The 17,798-nt window shown below is 36.6% G+C and overlaps 1 protein-coding gene across 2 annotated transcripts; it reads left to right on the forward strand.

Annotated features, from left to right (window-relative positions):
- The first annotated feature begins 230 nt into the window (after positions 1 to 230).
- Positions 231 to 16,668, forward strand: LOC149940706 (arylsulfatase B-like). 2 transcript variants are annotated; one of them, XM_090178634.1, is made up of 10 exons: positions 231 to 250; positions 2,647 to 2,860; positions 6,519 to 6,678; positions 12,270 to 12,382; positions 13,418 to 13,581; positions 13,732 to 13,858; positions 14,637 to 14,763; positions 15,182 to 15,475; positions 15,577 to 16,019; positions 16,097 to 16,668. In XM_090178634.1, the coding sequence occupies exons 2-10, from the start codon at positions 2,714 to 2,716 to the stop codon at positions 16,223 to 16,225; spliced, it is 1,704 nt and encodes a 567-aa protein (XP_090034760.1). In that variant the 5' UTR covers positions 231 to 250; positions 2,647 to 2,713; the 3' UTR covers positions 16,226 to 16,668. The 2 variants fall into 2 exon arrangements, with proteins under 2 accessions (XP_090034760.1, XP_090034759.1); XM_090178633.1 differs by lacking the exon at positions 231 to 250 and adding an exon at positions 1,842 to 2,254.
- The last annotated feature ends 1,130 nt before the right edge of the window (positions 16,669 to 17,798 follow it).

Consider the following 17,798-nt stretch of genomic DNA (forward strand, 5'->3'; position numbering starts at 1 on the left):
AGTAGCCAAGTTATAAACTGTACAAGAATAAGTAGAGCGAAGGTTGACTGGTACCGAGATAAAAGGTACACGCTCCACCAAATGTTGCTTCGCTTGTGGAGGGGGTTCAATGCGAGTTGGAGCGACTGGCAAAATCGGAAAACCAACGTCAATTATTATTCTAGTTCCTACTTGGTGTTTTTTTTCTTTCAAAAATAATATCGCGGGTTTTTTGCGACGATTGCCCAAAAAATCCCACATCGGCGCGCGGGTAATTTTTGTATATTTTTAATTGATGTGTTTTATCGACCGTCCGGTATGGCTCACGCTATACTTATTTTTGAGGGTGGGCGGGTGACCGGTACGTCGGAAAAAAATTCCAATTTTAAATCCGGCGGAACGTGACGTGACTAAGGTATTAACTAAGCCCTTGAAATTTAAGTTCACTCCTTCGTTATTTGTAATCACCGCTACCGGTATTTGTTCGTTTCAAGATTTTATTCAAAGATTTTTAGCATCAGGCATGCTTCTCCCATCTAGGCTTTACGTCAATTGGTACAAATCGTCTATATTAACATTATCTTATTGATATACCATATCCTTTTGAGTAGCCGAGCCTGTTAGTGTGTTTGTAACTAATATTTAATCGATTGGGTCGAATGTATCTGTTTTGGAGATAAAACATTTTTTTCGGTTGAATTTTGACGCCATCTTCGAAAATGGTGGATATTTCCTTCAACATTCAAGAATAGTAAAATTGGTCGAGTCTCACTCGGTACTATATTTACATAGTGGATTCAACAAAATCGTAAATTTTAGTCATTTAAATTTTATTTTGGAAGATTCATCATTAAATTTCTAAGTATTAAATCATATTGGTTGTGTTAAAACTGATAAGCGGATTCGAAAGAGCCAAGTTTTTTGACGTAACGAATATTCTCACTTTACTTCTAAAGTATGTAAAGCTCCTGAAACAAATGTTTAGTAATTTTAACTTTTAGTAATTTGAGTTTTGCCAATTCATCTTTTATTTGTAACATTGCAACCGATATTATAGTTGCGTATTAGAAAATAATATCCTCATTGCCGCTAATGTAACGTCAACTTTTATTTGCCGACGTAATTTTCGCAACTTTTAAACTGATATCTGCTTTTGAAGAATCGAAAGATTTTAATTTTAATACCCTCGAGCGAAAATTATTTTAATATAAACATATAACATAATTTAGTTGATATAGATTTTTAATAAAATTGTCAAAATTTTAAACTTAATTGACGGATTTTGAAATAACGTTTTAGCGCGCGACACTACAGGTACATGTCTTGGGCACACAGCCTTCTTTGCGTGCTTTTTTGACCATAACATGTAGAGGTATTTTCACGCGCAAAATTAATTTTAAAAGCCGTCAATTGTGAAGCGTTTAAAGCGAGGGGCTGGACATTCAAAGAAATCCGAAATCCAGCCGGGATTTCTTCAAAATCTCGAAATCCGGAAAGAAATCGAGAAATTGCAAAACCCCCAAATCCGTTAACAAATCTTGAAATCCAACGTGAAATCTTGGAATCCAGCGAGAAATCCCGAAATCCGACGAGAAATCCCGGATTTAATAATCCCGTACCCATTTTTTATCGGTATTTAGTTTGAAATTTCAAAAGAAATCAATAAGTATATACTCTTTTATAGATATTAGGGTTCAAAGCTCGAACCATTTTCGTATCTAAAAATCAGTAAAAGCGAATGAAAGTGATTAGTGATCACTAGGCCTATGGGCGGAGTAAGCGGCCGTACCCAAACCATCAAAATTGCGAAATTTCCCCAAATGAAATTCCGGAGGCATTTTGTGGGTAAAGCCTCGTTGGTCTATTAAACTGCTACTGCTAAACTATACAGGTGCTGACGGGAAACCAAATCTGCGGAGGGAGGGGGTATTTAGAAATCAGGAAGGCGGGTACTGTTCCCTTTAAACGAGTCATTCTAGCGAGATCATGGCCACACGAGTGAAACATTGAACGTTCTAGCGCGGGAGCTCAAAGTCGGAGGAAACTTCGGGACGAAATTCCTTTTTCATTTACTAGCCGAAAGAGAGAGTTGCGGAAAGATATTGTGTCCTCTCTATTTTATTTAAAAGTCCTCTAGTCTACGATCTCTTTCTCATTTATGATAATATTTCACAGAAGTAGTTTTTATTTATTTTAAGAAGAATTAATTTTTTCAATTGTTGCGGGAATAGGAAAATATTTAATAATATTTTGGATTACTTTTTAATTAAGATTGGTAAGTCTTTAAATTATATTTCCTTTTAAATGTCTTTGGAATTTAAAAACGTACTAATGAAAATGCAATATTAGAAAATGTTTTTTGAAATTATAATATCGCATTTTAATTAATTTCTAGAATATTTTAAAGCTTAAAAATTCATAGTTTTTTTTAAATTTTGGCGATAAATATTTGAAAACGAGAAATCGTTCTATATAAATTTGCATAAATTTCTAGCAATCCGGAAACGTTTTACCCTCATTTAAAAATTAAAATGTTATTAATTTTCTTATCCGATGTTTACGGTTTGATACGTGTGAAATATTGATTACATTTATTTTTCGATTGATTTTGTTTTGCGGTCCTTACGCGTATTATATAATGGTGGCTTAATATTTTGATTTTTCTAGGTTTGAGTGTTTAGAAGTGTTTGCTCCAAAATCTCCGCGGTTTCTGTGTGAAACGAAGCGCGAAAAAATGTTGATTTGGATGCGCCTGTTGTTGGTGTTGTTTTGGGCGGACCTTTTCTTGTGCCAAGATTACCACAACGATGAAAGGGATCCGCAGTACATCACTCAGAATGCCAAACCGCCCAATATCGTGTTCATTATGTCCGATGATCTGGTAAGTTCTCTTTCTTATTTTTCCTTCGTTTCAAGTTTCAAAATTATTGTTCGTGATTCAGACATACGCGCGTAAAAGAGAAAACTTTATAAAATATTGAAAATATTTCAGAGGGGTATAATTTCAATGTTAATGCTTTTTAAATATTATTGGGCAACGGCCATCTATTCGTAGATATTAAAACACAAGTAAATGCGATTTAAAAAATATCTTTAATAAATAAGTGTATTTAACTAAGTGTTAATAATATCAAACACTTTATCATAGCCGCCTAGATAGTACTATCTAGGCGGCTATGATAATATCAACAAAGGGTACTCTTAAATTTTCCAAATGACACTTTCCGTAAAGCTTAAAGGGATCCATCACTCACAACAGGGGGAGGCATAGGGGTAACATAAAATCCAGACTTGCAGTGTGCTTCAAAACCAGTTTTTTTTTGTGACCCCTATGCCTTCCCCTGTTGTGAGTGAGGAATCCCTTTAAACGATGAAAAATAGAAAAAAATCTGAAAGATTGTAATTGACCTTAACAAGGCCATTAAACCGCAAAAATAACTGAAAATTCCGACATTAAGTATCATTTTGCTTGGATAATTCTTCACAGATCCCTCCCGCCTAAATCCTTTAACTTTTTTTTAATACGTTTCTTGAACACACACACACACATTTTTTTTTGTTATTTTAACTGTGTACTATATTAAGAACTACAAATCTTAGATCGATATAAATATAGATATTTTTGCTAAAGGCGAAAATGTTTCTTTTTTTAAGATTAAAAAAAACACGTACGATTGAAGAGTAACCCTAACTTTAGCTGTAAAAAAGCCGAACATTGGATAATAATAAAGTATGAAAGGTGCAAAAAGGGGCCATTTTTTTTATTATTTTTTAAGTGGCAGGAAATATCTAGAGCGCGCGTGGATTTATCGAAAGTGTTAGCCCTGGGGTGCGGAGTTTTTTTGTGTGGAATTTCGCTCATTACTTAATGGTATTAGCCTAAATTAAAGCGGGCATTTGTAGATTAGGGCTATTTGGATTTAAATCGCTCCGTTTTACCGCTATGCTAGAACTGTTTTAACTAAATTGGCGGTAATTTAAGATGACTAATAAAAGGCACTTATTGAAATTTGGGAAATTAAAGAACAACGCCTTTTGCATCTAAGACAGACTTTTTTGGGGTCACTCTAAGATGTTTGGTTTTAATAAGGTTGTAGAGTTTAAATTGGAATTTTATTAATTTATAATTTAATTGACAATTATACCATTTAGTTTCTGGTAATTGAAATTTTATTAAATTTATGACACTGAGGCGTTAGTTAAATGTTTTCTATAAGTTTAATATATAGCCGTGAATAAATATATTTATTTGTTATTTAATTATTAGTTTTAGTTTTAAATGTCTTTTATTATAAACTTTTATTTTACGCAAATAATTCAATCTTAATATTATCTTTAGCTGTATTGTAAATAATTAAGGTATTGATATTATTATTAAACTTGTTTAATAAAGTTTAAATAATTTACGCGTATATTAATATTGTTATTTCGAAAAGATGTGGAGATATAATAGTGTTTTGTAAATCTCCGATTAATTAGGTTTATTGAGTTCCCTAGGGGTTTGCAATCAAGGCTCTTTTCAAATTTATGAAAATGAATCTAAGCAGTTAAATTTTGTTCAGAGGTCGGATTTTTTAATGTTTTTAAACCAATCTCTTTCGGCTTTTTTGTACTTCACTTTATTTTTCAAGTTAAGTAATTTTTATTGGCTTAACGTTAATAACTAAATTAGTAATTAATTTTAATCACTTATTGATATTTTGAACTTTTGTAGATTTTTTTAAAACTACCAAATAATTGAATTGGGCAGGTATAGTAGTCTTAGAAGTAGCGCGTCAAAGGAAAAATACACGCGAGTAGCTGTAAGAATGAATAATGATTGTATTGGAGTGGTTAAGAAACTTATGTCTTTTCCCGAAACATTTCGTCTAGAATCAAAAGTATAGGTTTAAAAAATGCGTTGAAAACTCTCGGAATCTTGTAGGTATTTCCGGACGTATTCAACATTCTAACCTCTCCGTTTACTCTAGGAGTCTAGGGGACCGACATTCGTAGAAATGCCGTACGCTCTAAATATTTTTTTTTAGAAATCTTCAAATCAACTCGAAAATTCGGAAATCGGGGCTAAAAAGCCAGTACCAAAATCTCAAAATCAGCTTAAAAATCCAGGAATCAACACGAAAATAATGCTCTGAAATCTCAAAATCAGCTTAAAAATCCAGGAATCAACACGAAAATCGTGCTCTGAAATCTCAAAATCAGCTTAAAAATCCAGGAATCAACACGAAAATAGTGCTCTGAAATGTCAAAATCAGCTTAAAAATCCAGGAATCAACACGAAAATAATGCTCTGAAATCTCAAAATCAGCTTAAAAATCCAGGAATCAACACGAAAATCGTGCTCTGAAATCTCAAAATTATTTCCTGATTTCTGAAATTACTTCGAGATTCAAATACGCAAAATTTGCAAATGACGGACCCCTCGTATTTACTAGTGAAATTTATGTGACGAATTTCCTATAAGCCGCGGGCAAATTGTTCCGCTGTACAGTTTTCTTTTTGATTTATACCGTTGAGAGTGTGGTCAATGTCTGAAAAGTAGAAATTGAGGTTTCGGGTGTCAAGATTTAACACGGCTCGAAGTCATACACGATATATGAGTATTAAATATGTAATTGCGATAAATATTGTCGTAAATGCTGGTCACGAAAACTATATTAGTGTTTTTACAGCGGTTGCCTAAATTATCGTCGTCATACTATTAGAAACACTATCAGGACGATGCTAAGCCATCCCTACCAAAGTTTTACAGAGTTCCCAATTTTTAGTTCAATTGACGAAATCAAAATTAAGCGGACCTTTTTTTATCTTGGGTTTTCAAGTCTGAAAAGTTCCCTGCAGCAGCTCGTCTTGGCTTAAGTTAATTTCATTCGTTCTAAAAAGAGGTACTTCACGACGCCACTAAACTCTGTCAGCTAGGAGCAACAAACACAACACCCTGGCACACAAAGAGAACGCAACCCGTCAAAAGTCGTGGATTTTCTCGCGTACATTTTTCATTGGCTAGACGCTTTAGCGCCTGCTGCCGTCGGAAGGGGAAAATTCAGAAATTGTCTTCCCCCCGCCCGTAAAACGTTTAGCGTAAAGGCTCGTGACGCTCGTCCAATGAAATTCGTACACAACCCTTCGTTAGCGTGTTTAAAGGCTAGCTGCGTTCTCCTTGTGTTTGTTGCTCCTAGCTGTCAGGGAGTTTTGGATAGTCGACCTTGAATTTATTTAAATTAATTTCAAATTGGTGTTTCCATAAATTCCTACGAGCGGTCAACTTGTTGTTGGAGAGATTGCAGTCATTAGTTCTCTTTAGTGAGAGAGCTGGGAAAGCATGATAGCAGGGAGAAAATCACAGTAAACGAGAAAGTCACGTTATTTTATGGAAATGCCTATTGTATGGTCAACGGTCATTTTAAATTGATTCCAATAGTTCCATGGTTCAGTGGATAATCTACAAACATATTATTTTCTCTAAATTTGACCTAATTTTAAATAAACACAATAAATAATAATATAATATAAATGAATAATTTCCATTTATTAAATAGGGTTGGAACGATGTTGGTTTCCACGGCGTCATGGACATCCCAACGCCGAATTTGGACGCCCTGGCTGCCGATGGGGTCATCCTGAACAATTATTACGTCAGCCCCACTTGCACGCCTTCCAGGGCAGCTTTGATGACTGGATACTACCCGGCCCATACAGGTAAAATGTCGTTTGTCTCCGTATCATAGATTGCTTACGGAAAATGAACCATACTTTATATTTGAATAATTTAATAATATATATAAAGTTAAAAACAATCGTAGATTATAAATTAGCATCTCAAAACAACGTGTATTTTGTAATCAACGTAATTTCTTTGTACAGCCATCAAAGAAACGTAGATAAGCAATAAAAGAAAAAGTTTTGGGTTAGGAACTTCCCTTTCTTTAATTAAATTGACCAGTTATAATGTATAACTGGAAGTTAGAAGCTAACTAAACTTCTAAGGTTGAAATGATGACCTTCTTTTTATCCTAAATTTAACATCAACATGATCAATAGACGTACAAGATAGGAGATCGCGACTGTATATCAACGAATTAATAATAATTGTGCCAAATTTGTTTGAGGAGATCGTATCTAGCCTGTGGTTCAATTGAACCTTACGTAAAACCAGTTTACACGATCAAATTTAATTTTCTCGTCTGGCCGTCTAGGTTACGAAATTCTAAAACGTTGTACCACTAATTAATTATCAGGGTTACATCCATTAATTAGTTACTTTTTTATTGGAAAAAGCGCATTACCGCGTTTACGAGCAATATGCCACCTAAAGATTAATTACGGCTAAACAGACAGCCTACGAAAAGTCAGATTTTTTTCTGAAAAAGCTGATTTTGTCTACCTTTAAATTAATGTCGATGAAAATAACGTTTTATGGAAAATAACGAAAATAATTGAAAAAATGATCCGCGGTTGGTACCGACGATGGAAAGAAACGCGGTTCTTTGACACCAATTATTTTTAATTTTCAGATTTTTATCTTTGGTTTTTATGTTGTAACTGCTCTGGAATCTCGGTCTATTTTGACAGTCAAACTTGTTTTTGTACTGTACGTGTGTTTAACTTATTTTCTTCGACAATGCTCCGCTCTTACCTGGACGGAATTTTAATCCGAAATATTTGTTAGAATCTCCGTGGGTTGTGGATATCGAAATGAATATCAAAATACAATATATACCGGTTTTTGGGAAAATGTTCACGTATTTATCCCTCGTGGTGTTAGAAATATTATACCACCCAGCATTGTTTTGATTATGTTCAAATACCGGCGTTTTAAGGTGGTGCCTTGGGTATTAGCCTAGCTGATTATTATTATTATTATTAATATTATTATTATTATTATTATTATTATTATTATTAAGCTGTGTATTGGGAGTTTAAAATACTCTATATATGAATTAGGTAATTTTAGCCATCGCGTTTTTGAAAGTTCTTGTAAGATAAAATTACCCTATTTATTTATGGGTTTTATAATTTTATTTTTTTAAATAATAGAAGACCGTTCTTTAAATTTAATTTTTAATATTTTAGTCTTTAGTCTTTCCCAATGGTGATTGCTTGATGTAGCAAAAGGGGTTGACAAGCCTTCATTCGCACACCTTTTTCAAAATCAACGCTAAACTCATTATTAAACTTTCCCACACAAAATACTGCCGAGTTCCATTTAGATCGTCATTTACCTAATTAATCACGCGCCATTTTGCCATAGGCATATATATAACTCCATTTCAGTCCACGAGGTTTTAGAGTATTGCACCGTCTATTAACTAAACCAGGTAGGGGTCTGTTTATAAATGTGCATATATTTTAACTTAAAGGGAATGTAACCTTTTAGTCGCTCTTCAAAGGGATCCATATTACCGCTACCTGCTATGGGTTTCGACGCTGTTTAGTGGATAGTTGCTGAGGTATCCCCCAAATGGTTGGGGTTTTCCTTAAAAAAACGCGTAGGAGGTTATGTCAACTTGTTGAGGTTAACGGCAATAGATCGATTTACAAATTTAAGGGGCAAAGACGACTTTAAAGGGGTAATATTCATCCGAGGTAACGTGGTGATGGCGTTATTTGTTAGTAGATGGCGCTCTGATAGCAGCATGACGTCATAATTTCAATTTTCAACGATTGGTTGAAGGTTTTCAGTTTTTATTGAACGGTTTTGTCGAGATTTAAAATACAAAATTATCTTCCCTGATTGGATAGTTTAAAATCGTATTATAGTGCCATCTATGGCGGAGAGTGTTAACTATTGTTAATTTAAATTACAAAAATTATATATTTTTAATTATAATTTAAAGTACTATAATTTAGTAATTAATTAATAACTTTTTAACAAAGTTTATTTTTCATAAACTTTATAGTGTCGCCATCTACCTCAAACATTATTAAATAGGAAGGTACCTCGGGTGGATTTCGCCCCTTTTTACATATTTCCCTGTAGGCAATATGTGAATGCGTCTATAGTTAGTGTAGGGAGCTGTTGGCTCGCGTGGCTTGCAGGGGTTGCCACCACCCTCCTACGCATTGTAACCCGGCCACCTGAATTAAAGGCTTTAAAAGTCGCTCGATGACTTAGGCCTTGGGTATTAGCCTAGCTGATTATTAAAGAATATAAAGCCCCAGGAATGGAAGGTGTAGCTCCGTCTAGTGGAGCTTTTGCTCGTCTCGTTTTTAAAGATAGACCGGGTTGTGTTAACAGTTTCCGGTTACTCTGATTTGCTCTGCCGGAAGTTTCTAACGTAACCAAAACACGCGGCCAATAATATCAATCCTTCCATTCCGGGGGCTTTATATTCTTTGGTTATGTTCCATTGAATATGATATTTCAGACTGCATTTTTGTACGCTTAATTACTAAAACAGAAGGCAGATATTATCGAATAAATTTTATTAAATTAATTTTATAATTTTTTTTAGATAAATGAGCGTTCCACTATATTTACGAATGGCCCCAATAACAAGTCTTCATTCTAACTTACTCTAGTACGAGTAATTATATCGCAATATAGCTCGATATCTGATATAAGGGCTGCTACTTAATGGAGTTAATTAATGAAAATCTCGTTCCTAGGCCAAAGCTCGGATAATGAGTTTAATTAATGGTATAAACTTTACCCTACCCACCATCTTCGAGAGAAATGTCAACTCGCTTTGTAACTGTATTTAATGGAAAGCTTCGTCCTTAACTCAATTTGACCTATATTTTTAGACCGAGGTAGGCAGATAATTTATGCGCCGAATTAAAAGTGCTTTTTAAATAACCCATTCAAAAGGAGTGTTCAAGTTTTTGGCTCTTATCTGGTAGCTAAATGTTTAGCGATATGAGCTCCATTAAAAGAACATTTAAGCGTCGAGAAACTAGTTATTTAATTTCATTATAACATTATTTTCTCTCAAATTTTTTAGTCGTAGTTGGTTCCCATATCGTATAATTAGTCAATTGTTCCGGGATTTTAATTTCAATACGGAAAAAGGATTGCCTTTTTGTATTTTACCCAGGGCTAGTTATTATACCCATTTCAATTGCGATCCAAGAAATTATCCTCTAATTAAAAATTATTATTCAATTAATTCTATATTTCTCAAGAAAGCAATGCTAGCGGAGAATTGCAATTAACTATATTTCAGAGGCAGTCACGCGGTGTTACCAGACAAACAAAATTAACTACGTCAAAAGATATTTAATGTACGGGTTTAGCAAGCCCTCGAAAAGTAGCTTTGGCCATGGCTGCCATTTTAGGTGCTTTTTTTTCTCTATGGAAAAAAGGATGGGTGACGTTACCTGACGTCACACTGATATTACTCTAATGCCGCCAATCTACGCTCAGCTACAAGTTCGAGGGGTTGTTTAACCTGTCTAATTACTTAGTCGGAAATCATTCAATAATTCTTATAAACTTAAAATTTCCCCAAATAAAAGTTTTGACGAATTATAATTATATGGCGACCATGGTTAAAAGGCCATGATGACGTCCAGTGAAAGTTGCTTGTAAAGTAAAAGCTCCCAAACGTAAAATATCAGACAATGTTCCTAGACTATGCTGTATAAAAAGTATTTCCGGTTATAGTATATTTAAGTCTACGGCCAGTATACCAATACACTGTGTTTTACTTATGTTTAATTGACCGAATTGGAAATGAGGTTTTTGCGCGCGACACTACCGCTACGTGTCTTATTTACCCGGTTTTTTGACCATAACTTGTAGAGAAACTTAGGCAATACGTAAAAACCCGGTACTTTGACCTCAAAATGGTTAAACACCCATTAGCTATTAAGTAAAATTTAAGAAAACATATCTGTACAAAAACGATCGAAATTTTGGAAATAAGTTCAATAATTGTTTTGTCCCTTATGAGTTAAAAAAATATTTTTTCGTTTCTTAAGAAAAATAATCCTTAAGTATTAAATAATTACCAATAAAGCCGTGAGGACCTTCAACTATTTGTAAGAAAAAGATATCCTACCCACGCAAAACTCTATGAACTAAATAAGTCTGTATGCTAATTCCTACTTAATCCTAAACCCTAATTAGGTCGTTTTTATAATGAAACGTACATTTTAACAACAATTGACAATATTTTTTTTGACGAAAAATGTATTTGACCGATTTCTTCGAAGTTCGAAGTAAAAATGCGAGCGAAAGTGTCACGCTGTTTTGTCATTCGGGTGTTTAGCCTCCCCTCCGCATTTTTTCGGTTTCCAGGTCTAGGTTTACTCGGCTATGCAGTTTTCCCTTTGTTCGCGAGAGATCCCTTTTATAAGAATTTATATCGATTATGTTTTGAAATCGTTTTAATACGGGCTAAAACAAAGGGTTACGCATACGATTATACTCATAAAATGAAAGCGTTTTGGCCCCTTTAACGGCGCTTGTTTGGCGCAGTTACGAAATATCACGTGTTGGCTATTGCGTACGCTTACTATTTTGCTTTATACTTTGAAAATTTAGGGTTTTTTACGGATAAGCTCGCTAAATATTTGACTTGAGCGTGCGTGTCGTTAGACGCGTCTCCGTTAATGTTAGGGTCTTGTTCGGCAATAACTTTTTGACTCTTGTAAGTCAAAATAGGCCAACTCCATTTCCAACCTCGTTGACGCAACTATATTTACGAATACGCGAAGACATCATCATTTGTCAGTACGGTTTAACTTGGCTTCACCTTGAAATGAAGATTTTTTTGCGAGTGGAACACATTTTTACAGATGCTAGTAGGTCAAAATTAGGTCCGTAAACATCGGAATATAACAAAAATAACTATATATCTGAACACCAGAATGTAACAAATTTCAATACACTATTCATACCACGAAAATTCATTTTCGCTCTTGCTAATTCATTCGTGACAGCTATAGAATGGTCGCTATAAATGTCCACTTCTCCTTGGACATCGGAGTGAAACGTGTAAGAATACTTTCCCGAGAACAAGTCAAAATTGAAATAATCCCAACAAAATAAACCGTCTAAGCAAACCTAAATCGTTACGTTTAAGTATTCCATTATCGTTTCAAAACACACGCGACACAAATCGAACGAGTGTAATTTGTAGTAAAAAGCGCGTTAGCTAGAACCTTCAAAGAACGCGGTTTTTCAAATCGGTTAAAGTGGCTCTTAGAATCTTTTCGGAGAAAGCGGTTGCCATTGAAAACTCTCTACAAATCGGGCTTAACGTTTAAGAAACAATTGAAAGTATATTTCCCAATATTCTAATTAATCCGTCACTCACGATCTGTATATATTGTTTATCTTCTAGGTTTACAACACATCGTGATCCAACGAGCTGGTCCGTACGGGCTTCCACTCAACTTCACGATCATGCCGCAATGGTTAAACAAACTGGGTTACACCTCCAAGCTGGTCGGCAAAGTGAGTATCACACCGTCCTTAATACACCATCAGAGACTCCCTTACCTTTCTTAGATCGACGCTTTTTTGACGATTATCCGCCGTAAATGACGGTATAAGTATAGGTCTAACCTTGTTTCAATCAGCCGGGACAACCCAGTAACGTGAAAGAATCGTGTCGCAATGTTTGAACAGATTCTTAATTAGATTCGGTTTTGGAGCGTAGGGGGCCAATGTCGAGGAATTTAAGCATCGAGTCCTTAAAATTTGGAAGGTCTGACCCCCTCCCTTTCTCGTTCGATTATTTGCCGCCCTCCTTCTTTCCAAGACATTACATAAGTCACGTAATATACTTGGAATTAATTTACAGTCGAAAATCCTATAGGCTTTTCCGAATGACTGAGTATCGATTTTTTTTTAGGCCGACGGGCCAAAAAAAAGAAACTAGCAACGTTTCCGATAATTTAATTTCAAATTTGCGGGACTAATTTACCCTTTTTGATTTGATACGGCTTTTGATCGAATGGACCGTATCTGGCGGGAATCCCCAGTCTCCGAGTAAATCTAGTAAAGTTATATCGGCTATTGTTTAACCACTTAGCAAGGTGTTTTAAAACATTTCGAGAAGGTTTAGATTTCGCGTTACAGAAGCGCGCCTTTAAACCGAATTTCTTACAGTAATAACTTATCGGTGTGATAGTTTAATTAACTTTTAAATTTGTAACGTTACGTTTTACCTTTTCAAACAAGTACAGTAAATAACCCGTTAGTCACCAAAAATACCCGTAACAATTAATGATATTTATTTCAAACATTTTCGGCGAAAAACTGTTTCCCAATTTAAGGTGGAGATTGTAGAAGTTGTACGTATACCATTTAAGAATGTTAAATTTCAAGGTTGGGACATTGAAACACATTTTAGATCCCCCCGAAGTTTGTCTGCCTATTTCTTTCTTTTTGATTCCGGTTTATGGCGATCCAATTTTCCAGACGTTTACAACAAGAAATATGAACTGCCGCGAATGATTGTTAACTTTTGTGTTTTTTTTTATTAAGTGGCATTTGGGATACCACCAAACGCGCTACACCCCGACACGAAGGGGCTTCGACTCGCATTTCGGATTTTGGGGCGGAAACTCAGACTTCTTCGCGCACACTGGTACCGAAATCTACAACCGCAGCACTTTCGACAACATCCCCAGGGAGGTTCAAGGCGATCGGTAAGAGTTACACTCCTTTTTTTGGAAGTTGAATAAATATCGTCAAAGTTATAAACGTATTTTTCTACGTAGAATGGGAAGATTGTAAATTGGAAGTTGCGGCAGCAAATTAACCACACCTTTTTTCCGTGTTTTCTCTTTTGTATGTAGGTTCGTGTACAGCGGATACGACTTCCGTCGCAACGACGACCTGGTACCGGAACTACAGGGACATTACATCACCGATCTATATACTAACGAAGCCCTCGACATCATCGAGAAACATGATAAACAAAACGTATGAATATAGACCCGTTTATTTGGAATCTAATTAAAACGTCAAGAATTTACGGACGCTATAATGCTATGGGCATGCAGGGGTCAGGGGCATGGATGCCACTGTAAGAGAGTCAGGGGCATGGATGCCACTGTAAGGGGGTCAGGGTCATGGGTACCATTGTAAGGGGGTCAGGGTCATGGGTACCATTGTAAGGGGTGGCTGTGGCATGGATGCCACTGTAAGGTGGTCAGGGTCATGGGTAACACTGTAAGGGGGGCTGGGTCATGGATGCCACTGTAAGGGGGGTGAAAAACTGTTTATCGCACTTTTTGTCGACGAAAAACCATTGTGGTAAATTTCTATTAAAAAGACTTTTAATCAAAAAGAAGTGCCATTCAAAAATCTGCTTCGGGCGCCACCCACCCTCGGTACGCCACGGAGAAAATAGGTTGTAATTTATGAATTATACTTAAGAACTAAGGTAGTAGTATAGTTATTAATTATTTAATCATTATTAGGTTATTATTTCAAAGAAAGCGCATCCTAGGGAGTTTAAAAATGATGTTTGAGTTTATATAGGAGAAGAAATGTAACGCTTTCCCACATAGAAGTAATGTTAAGCTGTACTAATTTTTAGTAAGGATTTCAATCGATCTATTTATACATTTTCCACGCGGTATTTCTTTAACAACAGTCTAAATATACCAAAAGAAAACTGCATAAAATAATGTTTTTGATTTTATTTTCCATTTAACAGTCATTTCCAAATTATAATATCATTTAATTTCTTGTTTAGCCTCTGTTCATGTTCCTGTCTCATCACGCTCCTCACAGGGGTAACCTTCTACTTCCGGTGCGTTCCCCTCCAGAATACGCCGACCGTTTTTGGTACATCCGGAATTCCACCAGAAGAAATTTCGCCGGTAACTGCGACTTCATTTCTTAATATATTACCAAATATTTTAACCATTTTTCAAATAACGGAGTCGGTCGCGAAACGTGTATAGATAACACTTCCCTTTTGGGTAATCAGAGCCGTGCCTTTGCGGTTGTGGACGCCGTAGAAAGTCGTCTCAGTTTTAAGTTCCCAAATACCGGAATGTATATCAACTTGGAAGTTACAATTTCCGTACGATATCGTGACCGAGATTTCTCGTTTCTTCGCTAGTTTTCCGCTCTGAAATTTATATACTTTAACGATAAAATTATCCGTTAAGTGGTCCACGCCTGCTCGTTAAACTATCGAAATGCCTACCATAACTCGCTTTTTAAACGAAACTGGTTCTTGGTTGAATAAAATCGACTTTATTGTTATTTTTTCTTTATATTTGCAATGATTAGGTTGCATCGCCGCTCTGGACGAGGGTGTTGGCCGAGTCGTTCACGCCTTGTACGCCGAGAACATGATGGACAACACCATCATCGTGTTTACCACCGATAACGGAGCGGACATTGCCTACTACGGAAGTACGGGAGGTTCCAATTGGCCGTTGAAGGGATCAAAAGGTTCCTTATGGGAAGGATCTACCCGCGGTGTGGGCTTCGTCTGGAGTCCTCTATTGAGACGGCCCAGAAGAATTTCAAAGCATTTGATGCATATTAGCGATTGGTTGCCTACTCTTTACCGAGCTGCTGGTGAGATTTTCTTGGTCCTTTAGCTTAATTTAAAGTGGCCTAATCTTCGTGATCCATACGTCAAAGACACATTTTCTCCAACAAATATATTCCTTCGTTAGGTGGAAATCCGGAAGAACTGGGAGCGATCGACGGAGTGGACTTGTGGGACGCCATCTCGTTGGACTTACCCGAATCTCCTCGCAAAGAGATGCTTTACAACTACGACACTTTGGACGGATCGTCCGCCCTCCGAATGTACGACTACAAGCTGGTCAACGGCCTTTCGAGCAACCAACCCTTCGACCAATGGTGGGGTCCCAACGGACGCGAAGTGCCAGCGCCACCCAACACTTACAGCTTGGATTTCGTCTCACCCGTTTTGCAGCGCTTCCGGTCCGAGCGCCGAGAAGCGGTCAGTATCAGGCCGCAACGGCTTCTGGTGCCTTGCGGCGAGCGACCCACCGATGGTACATACGAGTGCGATCTGAGTCGTGGCCCTTGCCTTTTTAACTTGCGCGAGGACCCTTGCGAGTACCGCAATATCGCCAGGGAGTTCCCCGACGTAAGTTTTCAAACATTTTTCCTAATAGCACCGAAACCCTTACGACTATTACAAAAATGATCTCGTTATCCTCGTAGATTGTGGAAGTAATGCAAGAAAGATTGCGGGACTTTGGACGCACTAGTTTGCCACCGGCCTTCCCGCCCAACGACTTCAACTCCAACCCGCTGCTGCACGGAGGCGTTTGGGTCTCTTGGAGGGATTGAACACGTCCTTCGTCTTCCGTATTTGAGTTGACAACTCGATTTCGACCGGACCCTCCGCGAGCGAGCGAATCGCCAGGGACGCCAACGCTACCGGAAACTGACGTCTCTCGCGATACGCTCCGCGGAAGAATTGACGAAGACCGAATTCTGCCGTTCTTTGACGACGCGTCCTCGCTTAGTTTTCTAATGCCTCAGCCCCCGTTTTTTCTGGCCGAGGAAGACGCGAAATTAATTTTAGAAATCTAATCGAGGTCGCTCCGAGATAGCGAAATACAAAATGGGAAAAGAAATTTTTTTCGCCACCGTGTTAAAAACATTTTTGATAGAAATTGAAACGTGTTTACACTTTACAAAACCAGAATTGAGGTTGAAACTAGTATCAAAATGAACGGTGTCAAATTAATGATAGGAAATTGCTTCGAACTACTGATTAAATAAAGTAGTTTTTTATTTAATATCCTGGTGTTATTCAGATTCGTACGTCTAGATTCTTTAAATCTTCTCTCGATTTCACGCTTGACAGTTTCGCGCGCTTTCATTTTTTGATATATCGAGAGGTCAAATTTCCTAATATTCCGTTTTCAAACACCACCGCGTTTTATGTGGAATAATCTTAAAAGTATTTTTTTATACCGTCTCCTATAAAAAATTATGGAAATTAGTGATTAATTATCGGAAATTGGGCGGAAAGTGGACGCAAGACTGACCACGTCGAGTCGTGTCGTGTAAATCATGTCAACTGGCGCCACTTCACGCCCACCGAAGATAATTTCCAACTATTTAATTTGGTTTTCACGAGTAACGTAATAGATATAAGTATGACACTTCCTATTCTCTAATTTTTTAATAGTATGTATCACGAATTACCATATCTATCATTACAAAGCTAAGGACTCCTCGGTACTTGTTTTTAGACTTTGGAAGTGCCAGGTAACGGTACCCGAGAAATCACCGCCGATATGAACGATCAGCCATGGCTTTTTCAAAATTTAAACGCTTTCAACGGTAAAAATGACGTTTACTTTGGACAAATAATGACAAATTATTGAATAGGAAAGGAAAATTGACTATTCTGAACGTAGTTATTTTCGAATTAAAGGTGTAAAAGCGGTTTTGCTCTTATTTTCGCCATCAATCTAATGTGACCGTAATTTTGCCAACAAAGAGTAGGGTATGACGAGTTTCCTCTTCCGAAACTTCCGATTACGAAATCCATCCGCGACGGACTATCATTACCCGAAATCGTGCAATGTCGTACTTACGTGTATTATGTTACTTATGATTCCCTTAGATACAATACTCGCGTAATTATATCGAACGGGAGACTTAGGAAGGGTATTTACATTAATTTAAATAAGTCAAATCGGCTAGAACTAGCAAGAATATCAGGACAACGAATTTTATTTGAGATTTTTTTGTCACTCGAAGTTTTCCGATAAAACAGAGCGGGTTTTCTTGACCTCGCGAAGTATTTCCACCCAGAATTTTACAATTAGTATAAAAAAGTGTCCTAATATACCTCATTCGCTATCTAGTAGTATCCATTATTCTCGTATTCCGTTGCCTAGTTCGA

The sequence above is a fragment of the Leiobunum rupestre genome, chromosome 6 (genome assembly GCF_980474605.1).
Source record: "Leiobunum rupestre chromosome 6, qqLeiRupe1.1.hap1, whole genome shotgun sequence".
Classification (NCBI taxonomy): Eukaryota; Metazoa; Arthropoda; class Arachnida; order Opiliones; family Sclerosomatidae; genus Leiobunum; species Leiobunum rupestre.

Excerpts from the sequence above, each read along its gene's own strand:
- LOC149940706 (XM_090178634.1), top strand. The coding sequence starts at position 2,714 with ATGTTGATTTGGATGCGCCTGTTGTTGGTGTTGTTTTGGGCGGACCTT. Across the intron at positions 12,383-13,417 it reads CCTCCAAGCTGGTCGGCAAA|TGGCATTTGGGATACCACCA; the intron begins GTGAGTATCACA and ends TTTTTTATTAAG. Across the intron at positions 13,582-13,731 it reads AGGGAGGTTCAAGGCGATCG|GTTCGTGTACAGCGGATACG; the intron begins GTAAGAGTTACA and ends TTTTGTATGTAG.